This window comes from Hyla sarda, chromosome 7 (genome assembly GCF_029499605.1).
Source record: "Hyla sarda isolate aHylSar1 chromosome 7, aHylSar1.hap1, whole genome shotgun sequence".
NCBI classification, from domain to species: Eukaryota; Metazoa; Chordata; class Amphibia; order Anura; family Hylidae; genus Hyla; species Hyla sarda.
In genome coordinates, this window is record NC_079195.1 from 69,379,692 (window position 1) to 69,393,736 (window position 14,045).

The 14,045-nt window shown below is 43.5% G+C and overlaps 1 protein-coding gene across 3 annotated transcripts in view; it reads left to right on the plus strand.

Annotated features, from left to right (window-relative positions):
• Nucleotides 1-14,045, plus strand: part of POLL (DNA polymerase lambda) — a 76,435-nt gene that overhangs the window by 42,878 nt on the left and 19,512 nt on the right. For all 3 annotated transcript variants that reach the window (XM_056529493.1, XM_056529492.1, XM_056529494.1), the window contains 2 exons: nucleotides 3,631-3,750; nucleotides 11,971-12,268. In XM_056529493.1, the coding sequence (XP_056385468.1) occupies nucleotides 3,642-3,750; nucleotides 11,971-12,268 (407 nt within the window). In that variant the 5' untranslated portion in view covers nucleotides 3,631-3,641. The remainder of the gene's footprint in view (nucleotides 1-3,630; nucleotides 3,751-11,970; nucleotides 12,269-14,045) is intronic.

Sequence of the window (14,045 nt, forward strand, 5' to 3'; positions counted from 1 at the left end):
GTTAAAAAGGGTTAAAATACACCATCTCCATAGAGGGCAATGCATTTCCATGGCAGATGTTTCCACTGTGGAAATTCAGCCCTGTGGCAGCATAATCCCATTGTAAACAATGAGATTCTGCTGCAGCGAAAATTCCGAACGTAACTTTTCTGCCTATTCCACTTGGAAAATCAACTGTGCGAACGAGGCCTACGGGTATTGTTTACAGGAAATTCTGTGAGGAATTTTTTTCGCTAAATGTTCTCATTGGATTCATGCTAAAAGTCCCATTGACTAATGGGAAGATTCCACTACGGAACTTTCCGACATGTGAACTGAGAAGCATCACATTGAGAGAAAGCAGTGTTTCTCAAGCGCGGTCCTCAAGTTCCCCCAACAGGTCATGTTTTTAGGATTTCCTTAGTTTTTTTATTACAAGTAATATAATTGTTGTCAGTGAATCAGGCATCACCACAGTTATATCACCTGTTAAAGGGGTACTCCACCCCTAGACATCTTATCCCATATCCAAAGGATAGGGGATAAGATGTCTGATCGCTGGGGACCCTCGCAATATAGCATGCAGCACCCACCCAGCGCTGGAGGTTCTCGCCCCGCCTCCTCAATGCAAGTCTATGGGAGGGGGCGTGACAGCCGTCACGCCCCCTCCCATAGACTTGCATTGAGGGGGCGAAGTCCTTACATCACGATCTTCCGTCCCCGTGATCGGGAGCCAGACCCTCCATCGCTTCCGGAGCAGTAACAGGTGGGTGCTACATGCTATATTGTGGGGGTCCCCAGCGATCAGACATCTTATCCCCTATCCTTTGGATTGGGGATAAGATGTCTAGGGGTGCAGTACCCTTTTAAAGACTAAGGACTAAGCACTGAGATAAAGGGAAGGCTGCTACAAGAAGGTGTGTAGTGTGGACAGGGCTGGAATCACACATGTATGTAGCAGATGACATCATGCATGTAAAGTGCAGGTATGTGATGACATGTGAGGACACTTTCAATGCCAGATGAATGAATGACAGGTATGGGTCTTGCCAGATGGAGTTCTTGATCTTCTGTTGCATTGAACTCTGTCCCTTGCCGTCCTGTCATCAGTGCTGGCAGTGCCCATGGTGAGGAGGAGGAGGGCAGTTAAGGCAGACCGGGCAGTTCTTGGCCGCCTTTTGTGTGTTCGAGGTAGTGGAGTGGGGTGGAAGCAGGAGGATGGAAATTCTGGAATGACAAACATACGTTTCATACTTCTAAAGGGGTTATTCATGGATACAAAACCAGCTGATTTCTGTCCTCAGGTTGTGTGTGGTATTGCAGATCAGTTCCATTGTATTAAAAATACAACACACAACCTGACGAAAGGCATATTGCTTTCTTTGCAAGATGTACTCCCAATCCTTCAGGGTACGGTCCCACGTAACACTTACGCAGTGTATTTCTGCTGTGCAGAAGTGTTCTCCGATGGCCATACACACAGGGCTACCTGGCGGCAGCCATGTTTGTTCAGTGTGGTTTGGTGGCTGGAATGTGCGCCAGCGTGACTTTGATGCGTTGCCCCACCCCCAAACCTCACTGAACAAACACTGCTGCCGCCAGGTAGCCCTTTGTGTATGGCCATCGGAAAATATGCAGAAATATGCATCGTAAAATACTGTGTATACTCTATGTGGAACTGTAGCCTCACGGTAGGTTCACACGTAGTTAATCGTGCATTTTCAGAACTGAAAGTGGCAGATTTTCCACTGACCCATTGAAGTCAAAAGTATCAAAACCAGCTGCAGATTAGTTGTATGTGACCCTTCCCTTAAGAATGTTTACATTTACTGACTGCAAGCTAAGAGTTTTAAATGCTCAAAAGGGTACTCTGCTGGAAAATCTTTTTATCAACTGATCCCAGAAAGTTAAACAGATTTGTAAATTACTTCTATTTAAAAATCTTAATCCTTCCATTACTTATCAGCTGCTGTAGTCTCCACAGGAAGTTATTATTTTATTTTATTTTCCTGTCTGTCTGACCACATTGCTCTCTGCTGACACCCATAATATGATCAAATCGACATACGATGCTTTTATATATCGGGGCCATCGCATTAACTGCTATCCGACAGCGCAAAATGCTTAAGCTGCTGTCGGATAGCAGTTTAAGCATCCCGGGCAGGTTCGCTTACCTATTCCCGCTGTTCCGGGTCCACTTCGCGATCCTCCGGTGTCTTGCGCATCTTCTCCAGGGTCCGGGCCTTGGTTTCTGGCGTTGTTATTACGTCACTACGCACGCCGCGCCGGCGCAGCATCGTAATAACGTCACCAGAAAGCGAGGCCCGGACCCTGCAGAAGATGCGCAAGACAGCGAAGGATCGCGAAGAAGACACCGGAGCAGCGGGACAGCATCAGGAGCCCCTTGGACATCATGGGGAGCGGTGAGGACCTGGTGCGGAGCGGCGGGGGCAGGTGAGTACAGCTTCCTATACTTTACATTGCACGGATCCCTCAACATACGATGGATTCGACAAACGATGGGCCGCTTGGAACGAATTACCATCGTATGTTGAGGGACCACTGTATGTGTGTATATATATATATATATATATATATATATATATATATATATCTGGCTCCGGAAAGTTAAACAGATTTGTAAATTACTTCTATTAAAAAATCTTAATCCTTCCAATAGTTATTAGCTTCTGAAGTTTTCTGTCTAACTGCTCAATGAAGATGTCACGTCCCGGGAGCTGTGCATGATGGGAGAATATCCCCATAGGAACTGCACAGCTCCCGGGACATGAGTCATCAGAGAGCAGTTAGACAGAAAAAAAACAACTCAACTTCAGAAGCTAATAACTATTGCAAGGATTAAGATTTTTTTAATCAAAGTAATTTACAAATCTGTTTAACTTTCGATATATATAAAAAAGTTTTGGCCTGGAATAATACCCCTTTAACTATATTAGTCCAAAACGGAAAAAAGAAAAAATCCCACTAAGGTTTTATTCTCAAAATTAGAGAACATGTAGAACTACGGTATAATGTGTATTGCAACTGGAAAATGATCATTCATATCAGTAGACTACAACCTGTGGCTCTCCAGCTTTTGTGATACTACAACTCCCAGCATGTCCATATAATAAAAAGATGTATAGAATTCTTGTTTTGTTGGTATTTTTTACAGTTGACATATAAGATATATATATATATATATATATATATATATATATATATATATATATATATATATTAGTGTGTTTATAATATTGAGTAGCTTTGTACTACTTATCATGCATGGTTTCTGAGTTACAGATTGCAAGGTTTCCCAACCAGTGTGCCTCCAGCTGTTGCAAAACTAAAACTCCTAGCATGCCCGGACAGCCAACGGCTGTCCGGGCATGCTAGGAGTTGTAGTTTTGCAACAGCTGGAGGCACACTGGTTAAGATACTCTGGTCTAGAACACACTGGTCACTTCTAGAATACTAAGCAGTAAAACCAGCACCTTACAGTTCATAGACTACATTGGGCAATATAACTGGGCACTAGGTGGATGCAGCGGGCATCAAGGCTAGTTCTTCTTAGATTTAAGACATGATGCCCAGTTTTCTCCTTTGCTATTTTTCCGGGTTTTAGCATCACATTTGTTTTTTCTTTTGCAGATCTTGTTTGCATGGAACCAAGAGGGATTGTTAAAGCTTTCCCAAAAGTAAAGCGGTCAAGAGAAAGCTGCGACCCCGCAGAGAACAAAAAGAAGCTAAAGACAGATGTGGACGATCAAGGTAACGGTGTTACATGTCCAGCAGAATAAAGAATACACAGTTACATTTGCTGTATACTTAATGAACAAAAAGAGCTTATACCAATATTCAGAGTGTAATAAAATCATATACTTTATTTACTTTCCATTAAAAACATATATAACGCATAATATGAGTCTTTCTTAACAACTTTCAATACAAAAGTGCATGGAGGGGAAGGTACCAGTTGCTGGACCATACATTATGTACTTAGTAAATATCTTGCAGGCATGTAATAGGTTAACCGAAAAAACTCCATATAATAGTCTATTTGGAAATGGGATACAGGTAACTCCTCATAGAGACCCAAAAAATATCAATACTATATATTGCTCTATCACAATTGCATATGCATAAGTACAGCATTACGCTCACCCATTATGTCGCTGTGCTGCTCCAGCACGTACCCCGACCTCAACGGACGTTTCGCTATCTTTTTCAAGAGGCCATGCTAGTTATGTCTCCTCCTAGGGTTTTTATGCTGACGCTTGTGCATCTCGCCAGGTGTGGATCATTTGCGCACGCCCTGAGTGCTTCCGGGTGCGACTTCTCGTCATATCTCCGCGCCATTTCGCTCAATGCGCATGTCCGGGGCCGGCGTATTCCGGACATGCGCATCGCGAGTTTTCGGCACCTCAACATGACCTGTCAATCATCCGCATCCCACGCACTGTTACATTTGCTGATGTATTTTATCTTACGTGCTTTTTGTATTCTTTTTTTTTTCTTCCATTATGGACAAATATGTGTACACAAAATAAAATACATTGGTTTCTAAGGTTTCCTTTACAGAACAGGAAGTGTCAGCCTATTATAAGGCTGTGGTCGGAATAAAAAAACTGCAAGATTTCAGGATTTAAAAAATATATATATATATAGATAGGTAACGAGGTAAATAAATAAAAAATGTAAAAAAGTGTATCTCCAATATTGTGGGCACTATTAAAAAAAAAATTAAAAATACAGTGCAGTATTGTGCACAATTGTAATTTTTTTTCTAAATTACTTTCGATTTGGCTTTGGAATACATTCACAGAGCGCCTGCTCTCTGCTGCTTAAAACTGTACATTAGGAAACAGAGCTCCCGCTCTATCTCCATAGCAGTGCCATAGAATCACATTAGTGTAGAGGAGCACATGATAGTGCTAAAAATAGACCAATGCCGGGCGCTTCTTCAGGGTAGCAAAAAATATGCCAAGTAGGTATTAAAAGGGGTTATCCAGGAAAAATCTGAAGCTGAAGTTGAGTTGTTATTTTCTGTCTGGCAACAGTGCTCTCTGCTGACATCTCTGCTTGTCTTGGGAACTGCACAGAGCAGAATAGGTTTGCTATGGTGATTTGCTTCTACTCTGGACAGTTCCCGAGACAGGTGTCATCAGAAAGCAGTTAGACAGAAAAGAACAACTCAACTTCAGCAGCTCATAAGTACTCAAAAGGATTAAGATTTTTTAATAGAAGTAATTTACAAATCTCAATACAGATGAGAAATGAAGAAAAAACGGAGCACAGACCTTTAGTTGCTGACGATCAGGAACTTCTTTATTGAAGTCTTGGGGACACCATGTGCTGGGGGAGCAGGATGCTGGACAGTTTGTGGGCTACGACCGTATCGCGCTTCATGGGCCAGATGAAGCGCTGAAGCGCGATACGGTCGTAGCCCACAAACTGTCCGGCGTCCTGCTCCCCCAGCACATGGTGTCCCCAAGACTTCAATAAAGAAGTTCCTGATCGTCAGCAACTAAAGGTCTGTGCTCCGTTTTTTCTTCATTTCTCATCTGTATTGGTATAACCATTGAACTGCTCTGCACTTGTTAGCACGACCGCACACAGTTGTTTGTCTGGGGATTGCCCGACCGAGGATATCCTGATCTGCTGCCACAGACCAGTGAAACTCCGTCCTATCTGCATCATACCGAGGGAGAGTGCCCGGCCACGCTTCTTTTGTGTGAACTGGTAATTTACAAATCTATTAAACTTTCTTGATATATAAAAAAATTAGTTTTTTCCTGGATAACCCCTTTAAATCCTGTTTAATAGCAACGCATTTCGAATTCATACAGAATTCTTTGTCAGGCACAACAGGCTTACATATGTATCTTTGTTTAGAATCCCATTATGCTGGGTCTACAGTTATAAGTGAGGGCTTGTGAATGCACAGTGCTGCATTGAATACATTTTTCATAAAATTGTCCACAACATTTGAGGTACACTTTAACTTGTTGGGGACCAAGGACGTACAGCTAGCCGTCCCGGTACTTAAGGATGGATCATACCTGTACGCCCTGGTCACGTTACCAGGGTTTGAAGCACGCTTACGAGAGGAGCACGCTTCAAACCCTATGGGTCCCGACTGCTATCAGCAGACAGGACCCAGAGTTAATGCCGAGCACCACCGATCGGGCCGATGCCCGTCATTATCCCTTTAGACGCTGCGATCAAAGTTGATTGCGGCATCTAAACCGAAAGTAAAAGTTCCCCAGCAGAGCTGATCGGGACCATGGCTGTTAAACCGCGCTGTCCCGATCAGCTGACAGGACGGTGAGAGGGCGCTTATCTTTCTCCTCTCTGTCCAATCGGTGATCTGCTGCTCCAAGCCTGCATAGCAGGCTGGAGCAGCAGAGCACCGATAACACTGATCAATGCTATGCTATGGCATAGCATTGATCAGTATATGCATTCAAAGGATTGCATGGTTTATCCCCCTATAAGGGTTAAAAAAATAAGTGAATTAACCCCTTCCTAATAAGTTTTAATTCCCCCCCCTCCCTTTTCCCATTTAAAAAAATTAAAATAATGAAATTAAAAATCAATCATGTGGTACTGCTGCGTGCATAAATATCCAAACTATTAAAATATAAGGGTAGCTGAACCACACGGTCAATGGCATACATGTAAAAACATACCAAAGTCCAAATTGTGCATTTTTTTTTCACTTAATATACCATAAAAAAAAATATTAAAAAGCAATCAAAAAGTCCCATTAAAACAATGGTGCCAATAAAAACTACAGACCATGGTACAAAAAATGAGCCCTCATAAAGTCCCGTACGTAGAAAAAAAAAAGTTATAGGGGTCAGAAGATGACAATTTTAAACATATAAATTTTGGTGCATGTAGTTATAATTTTTTTTTTTTTTAAGTAGTAAAATAAAACCTGCATAAATTGGGTATCCTTGTAATCGTATGAACCTAAAGAATAGAGATAAGGTGTCTTTTTTTTTTTTTTTTACAGATAAGTGCACTTCGTAGAAAGTTTACTAAATGGCGTTTTTTTTTTCTTTCACCCCACAAATTTTTTTATTTTTTTTGTTTGTTTCGCCGCAGATTTTGTTATAAAATAAGCGATGTCATTACAAAGTACAATTGGTGACGCAAAAAAACAAGCCCTTATATGGGTCTGTAGGTACAAAATTGAAAGAGTTACATAGTTACATAGTTAGTACGGTCGAAAAAAGACATGTCCATCAAGTTCAACCAGGGAATTAAGGGGTAGGGGTGTGGCGCGATATTGGGGAAGGGATGAGATTTTATATTTCTTCATAAGCATTAATCTTATTTTGTTCCAGGAATGTATCTAATCCTGTTTTAAAGCTGTTAATTGTTCCTGCTGTGACCAGTTCCTGAGGTAGACTGTTCCATAAGTTCACAGTTCTCATGGTAAAGAAGGCGTGTCGCCCCTTGAGACTAAACTTTTTCTTCTCCAGACGGAGGGAGTGCCCCCTCGTCCTTTGGGGGGGTTTAACCTGGAACAGTTTTTCTCCATATTTTTTGTATGGGCCATTAATATACTTATATACGTTTATCATATCCCCCCTTAAACGTCTCTTCTCAAGACTAAACAATTGTAACTCCTTTAATCGCTCCTCATAGCTAAGATGTTCCATTCCCCATATTAGTTTAGTCGCGCGTCTCTGCACCCTTTCCAACTCCGCAGTGTCCCTTTTATGGACAGGTGCCCAAAACTGAACAGCATATTCCAGGTAAGGCCGTACCAATGCTTTATAAAGGGGGAGTATTATGTCCCTGTCCCTTGAGTCCATGCCTCTTTTGATACATGACAATATCCTGCCGGCTTTGGAAGCAGCAGCCTGACATTGCATGCTATTTTGTAGTCTGTGATCTACAAGTACACCCAGATCCTTCTCTACCAGTGACTCTGCCAGTTTAATCCCCCCTAAGACATATGACGCATGCAGGTTATTAGTACCCAGATGCATAACTTTACATTTATCCACATTGAACCTCATTTGCCAAGTGGATGCCCAGACACTTAGTCTATCCAAGTCATCTTGTAACCTATGCACATCCTCTATAGACTGTACTGTGCTACAAAGCTTGGTGTCATCTGCAAAGATAGAAACAGAGCTGTTAATACCATCCTCTATATCATTAATAAATAAATTAAACAACAGCGGGCCCAGTACAGAACCTTGGGGTACACCACTAATAACCGGGGACCAATCAGAGTACGAATCATTGACCACCACTCTCTGGGTACGATCCATGAGCCAGTGTTCAATCCAGTTACAAACTAAAATTTCCAAACCCAAAGACCTTAACTTACCTGTCAGACGTCTATGAGGGACAGTATCAAATGCTTTAGCAAAATCCAGAAACACTATATCCACAGCCATTCCTCTGTCAAGGCTTCTACTCACCTCTTCATAAAAGCAAATTAGATTGGTTTGACAACTTCTATCCTTAGTAAACCCATGCTGGCTATCACTTATAATACTATTATCCCCTATGTATTCTTGTATGTAATCCCTTATAAGTCCTTCAAACAATTTACCCACAATGCACGTTAAACTTACCGGTCTATAGTTTCCTGGGGAAGACCTAGAGCCCTTTTTGAAGATTGGCACCACATTCGCCTTGCGCCAGTCCCTTGGCACAATACCAGACACCAGAGAATCTCTAAATATCATGAACAGGGGTACAGATATTACTGAACTTACCTCTCTAAGAACTCTTGGGTGTAGTCCATCCGGTCCTGGGGATTTGCTTACATTTATATCACTTAACTTACCTTGTACCATCTCTACATTAAGCCAGTTCAGTACATTACATGATGTGTTACCAGCACCGACCTGGCCAATGTCAGCTCCTTCTTCCATAGTGTATACAGAACTAAAGAACCCATTCAGTAGCTCCGCCTTCTCTTGATCGCCTGTGACAACCTCCCCATTATCATTATTAAGGGGTCCTACATGCTCTGTCCTTGTTTTTTTTGCATTTATATGTCTAAAAAAATATTTGGGATTAGTTTTGCTTTCTTTGGCCACCTGTCTCTCATTTAGAATTTTTGCTGTTTTTATTACATTTTTACAGATTTTATTAAGCTCCTTGTACTGTTTAAATGTTATAGCTGACCCATCAGATTTGTATTTTTTGAAGGCTATTTTTTTGTTGTTTATTGCTCTTTTAACATCATGTGTCAGCCATGTAGGATTTAGTTTTAATCGTTTATATTTGTTCCCCTTTGGTATATATTTAGCTGTATAGTTATTTAGAGTAGATTTAAAGATGTCCCATTTACCTTCTGTATCAGTATTTGAGAACACCTCCCCCCAGTCTATGTCCTGTAGTGCAGCCCTCAGCCCAGGGAAGTTTGCCTTTTTAAAGTTATATGTTTTTGCCTTCCCCGCCTGTCTTTGTTTTCTACATTTTAAGTCAAAAGTAACTATATTGTGGTCGCTATTCCCAAGGTTTTCCCGCACAGTTACATTCCCAACCAGCTCTGCGTTGTTGGAAATGATCAGATCCAACAAGGCATCACTTCTTGTTGGGTCCTCCACAAACTGGCCCACAAAATTATCCTGCAATAAATTTAGGAATTGTCGCCCCTTTGTAGTTTTAGCCAACCCCGGACCCCAATCTATATCTGGATAGTTAAAATCTCCCATTATTACCACTGTACCTGCCCGGGCGGCCCTCTCTATTTGTTTATGAAGCTGAACTTCTATCTCTTCAGTGATATTAGGGGGTCTGTAGATTACACCAAATACAATTTTTTCAGTATTTCCCTCCTTTTGTAATTCTACCCACAATGATTCCACATCCTCAGAATCATCACACACTATGGCATCGTTCACACTGACTTTCATACCACTTCTTACATACAGACAGACTCCACCACCTTTTCTGTTCATTCTATCCTTGCGAAACAATGTAAACCCCTGCAGATTGACAGCCCAGTCATGCGAGGAGTCCAGCCATGTCTCAGTGACCCCAACTATATCAATATGTTCCTCCAGTATCAAGGCCTCAAGCTCCCCCATTTTATTTGCTAGGCTTCTGGCATTTGTGAACATACACTTTACATTTCCATCCTTTATGTTATTGGGGTTAATGGGATTCAAGGGTGTAAGTTTTATTTTCCTATGAAGCTTATTCCTATTAACTATTCTAACCCCTCCCTCCGCTCCACCCCCAGGTACATTTATAATTCCCACCTCTCTATCTACACTATCTTCCCCCTCTTTGCTGTAGGTTCCCTCCCCCCAAGTCCCTAGTTTAAACACTCCTCCACCCTTCTAGCCATCTTCTCCCCAAGCAAAGCTGCACCCTCCCCATTGAGGTGCAGCCCGTCCCTACGGTAGAGCCGGTAACCGACAGCGAAGTCAGCCCAGTTCTCCATGAACCCAAACCCTTCCTTCCTACACCAGCTTCTGAGCCACTTGTTTACCTCCCTGATCTCCCGCTGCCTCTCTGGTGCGGCTCGTGGTACTGGTAGTATTTCAGAAAAGACTACCTTGGAGGTCCTTGCCTTAAGCTTGCGGCCTAAGTCCCTGAAATCATTTTTAAGGACACTCCACCTACCTCTTACTTTGTCATTGGTGCCAATATGTACCATGACTGCTGGGTCCTCTCCAGCCCCGCCCAACAACCTGTCAACCCGATCCGCGATGTGCCGAACTCGTGCGCCAGGCAGACAACACACTGTTCGGCGATCCCGGTCTTTGTGACAGATTGCCCTGTCTGTCCCCCTAATAATTGAGTCCCCCACCACTAGTACCTGTCTGGCCTGCCCTGTACTCCTCCCTCCCTCCTTACTGGAGCAGACACCCCCCTGGCGGTCAGAGGTGGTATCCTGCTGCAGTTCTCCTAGCTCTGTAATGGCATCCCCCTCATCTGCCAAGCGGGCAAACTTGTTGGGGTGTGCCAGTTCAGGACTAGCCTCCCTGACACTTTTTCCCCTACCCCTCTTTCTAACTGTAACCCAGCTAACTGCCTGACTGTCCTGCAACTCCGTCCCACTGTCCTCCCCCACCTCTACTCCCGAGAGTGCCTGCTCAGTGAGCAGGAGACTCCTCTCCATGTTGTTAATGCTTCTCATTGTTGCCAGTCGCCCCTCTAGATGCAGGATCTGGGCTTCCAAACGGACAACTAGCACACATCTCGCACAACAATATGCACCCTCAAACTGTTGTTCAAGGATTGCATACATTGAACAGGATGTACATTGGACTGCATTTTCCAACATGGAGGCCATCTAGTAATGGGGATTTCACAAATGTATAGGAAAAAACAGACAGTGAAAATTACACTTAAAAATTTTTTGTAGACCTTGTGCGTTCAGAAATTAACACTCACAGCGATCTCAACCTCCTGCTTTCAAACTCCAGTTTTTGAAACTCCTCTTTCACGCCCCCTCTTACACAACAACACTCAGAAAGAGCAAGCTCTCAATAAGAGTCCCAAGCTAAGATTTATACACCTGTGCCCAATCTACTCCTCCTCCCCCTAGAGGTGGAACAGAGAAAAAAAAAAAAAAAAAGGTGTTTAAACTCTAACAGTTATCCCACTATGTGCAAAAGAGAAAAACTTACCCAAAATATGAATGTGGGCTATAGGCAGTCGCACCCACTCCACAGATTCACTCCGCACAACAGATAATCACAGTTTTTGAAACTCCTCTTTCACGCCCCCTCTTACACAGCGTTATGATTTTTAGAAGAGGAAAAAATCAAAGTGAAAAAAGAAATTGGTCTAGTCCTTAGGGTCAAAATGGGCTTGGTCCCCAAGGGGTTAAATACTTTAATTTGCAAACTCAATGTAAAGAAGAAAAAAAAAAAAGGTTATTTTCCTATGATACGGTCACTTTAGGAGATATTTTTTAAAACCGGTACAAAGGACAAGTCGAGGATTTGCCTATAGTAACTAATAAGGGATGACGTTCTGTCTTTTTTTCCTGTTTAGGGAAATGTTTTGCTGGAGTCCATGCTCACATTCTTTCTGCTGGGATTGGTCAGGCCAGATCAGGAATATTTCAGAAACAGATCATCCAGAATGGCGGTCAGGTTTCCGGACAGTTTTGCCCAGAGGTGACCCATATTATAGTGGATGAAGGAATGGACTGTGACCGCGCCTTTCGACTGCTGAAGTTGCAGAAGCTTCCGCCAGGTTTGCAGCTCATAAAGTGCAGCTGGTTAAGCTTGTGCATTAAGGAAAAGAAGATTGTGAACACAGCGGGGTACAGCATCTTCATCCCGGAGAGGTATTGCATTACTGTAGACTGTAAACCTTATTTTATTCTGTTCATTTTAAAGGAGTACTCCTATCCACAGGATAGGGGATAAGTAGCTGATCGCGCGGGGGGGGGGGTTCGACTGCTGGGGCCCCTGCGATCACTGGGGCAGGACCCCGGCACTTTCAGTAGACCGCATGTGCTCCACTCATTCCTGTAGGAGCACCGATCATGCCCGAGAGCTGTCCTCAGATCTTCTTGGCACTCCCATAGGAATGAATGGAGCGTGTGCCGGCTTTAACATGTGCTCCTCACTGAGTATCTGGTCCCGTCCCACTATGGGGCCCCCTGCTATCAGCTACATATCCCCTACCCTGTGGATAGGGGATTAGTTATTTTTTGCCGGAGATCTCCATTAATGCTCCCCCATCTCTGTTATATTTATGCAAGCATACAGGTGAAACTCCAAAAATGTGAATATCATGCAAAAGTTTATTGTATTTCATTTATGCAACTTAAAAGAAAAGCAAGCATGAAGTGCTCCAAAATATCTTGGTAGACAGATGCATTGACCCTGGACTTAAAGGGGTATTCCAGGAAAAAACCTTTTTATATATATATATCAACTGGCTCCAAAAAGTTAAACAAATTTGTAAATTACTTCTATTAAAAAATCTTAACCCTTTCAGTACTTATGAGCTTCTGAAGTTAAGGTTGTTCTTTTCTGTCTAAGTCCTCTCTGATGACACCTGTCTCGGGAACCGCCCAGTTTAGAAGAGGTTTGCTATGGGGATTTGCTTCTAAACTGGGCGTTTTCCGAGACAGGTGTCATCAGAGAGCACTTAGACAGAAAAGAACAACCTTAACTTCAGAAGCTCATAAGTACTGAAATGATTAAGATTTTTTAATAGAAGTAATTTACAAATCTGTTTAACTTTCTGGAGCCAGTTGATATATATAAAAAAAAGTTTTTTCCTGGATAACCCCTTTAATGAAGCACAGTGGACCAACACCAGCAGATGACAGGGCTCCCGAATCATAGTAATTTCAGGGGGGTGCTTTGGGGTTTTTAAAAGCTGTAAGCCATAATCATCACAATAATGACAAATCACGGCTTGAACTACCGTATATACTCGAGTATAGGCCGAGTTTTTCAGCACGATTTTTCGTGCTGAAAACACCCCCCTCGGCTTATACTCGAGTGAACTCCCCCACCCGCAGTGGTCTTCAACCTGCGGACCTCCAGAGGTTTCAAAACTACAACTCACAGCAAGCCCGGGCAGCCATCGGCTGTCCGGGCTTGCTGGGAGTTGTAGTTTTGAAACCTCCGGAGGTCCGCAGGTTGAAGACCACTGCGGCCTTCAACATCATCCAGCCCCCTCTCACCCCCTTTAGTTCTGAGTACTCACCTCCGCTCGGCGCTGGTCCGGTCCTGCAGGACTGTCCGGTGAGGAGGTGGTCCGGTGGGATACTGGTTCCGGGCTGCTATCTTCACCGGGGAGGCCTCTTCTAAGCGCTTCGGGCCCGGCCTCAGAATAGTCACGTTGCCGTGACAACGACGCAGAGGTGCGTTCATTGCCAACGTAATTCTGCGTCATTGCCAAGGCAACGGCTCTATTCCGGGCCGGAAGCGCGGAGAAGAGGCGCCCCCGGTGAAGATAGCAGCCCGGACCACCTCCCCACCGGACCACCTCCTCACCGGACCACCTCCTCACCGGACCACCTCCTCACCGGACAGTCCTGCAGGACCGGACCAGCGCCGAGCGGAGGTGAGTACTCAGAACTAAAGGGGGTGAGAGGGGGCTGG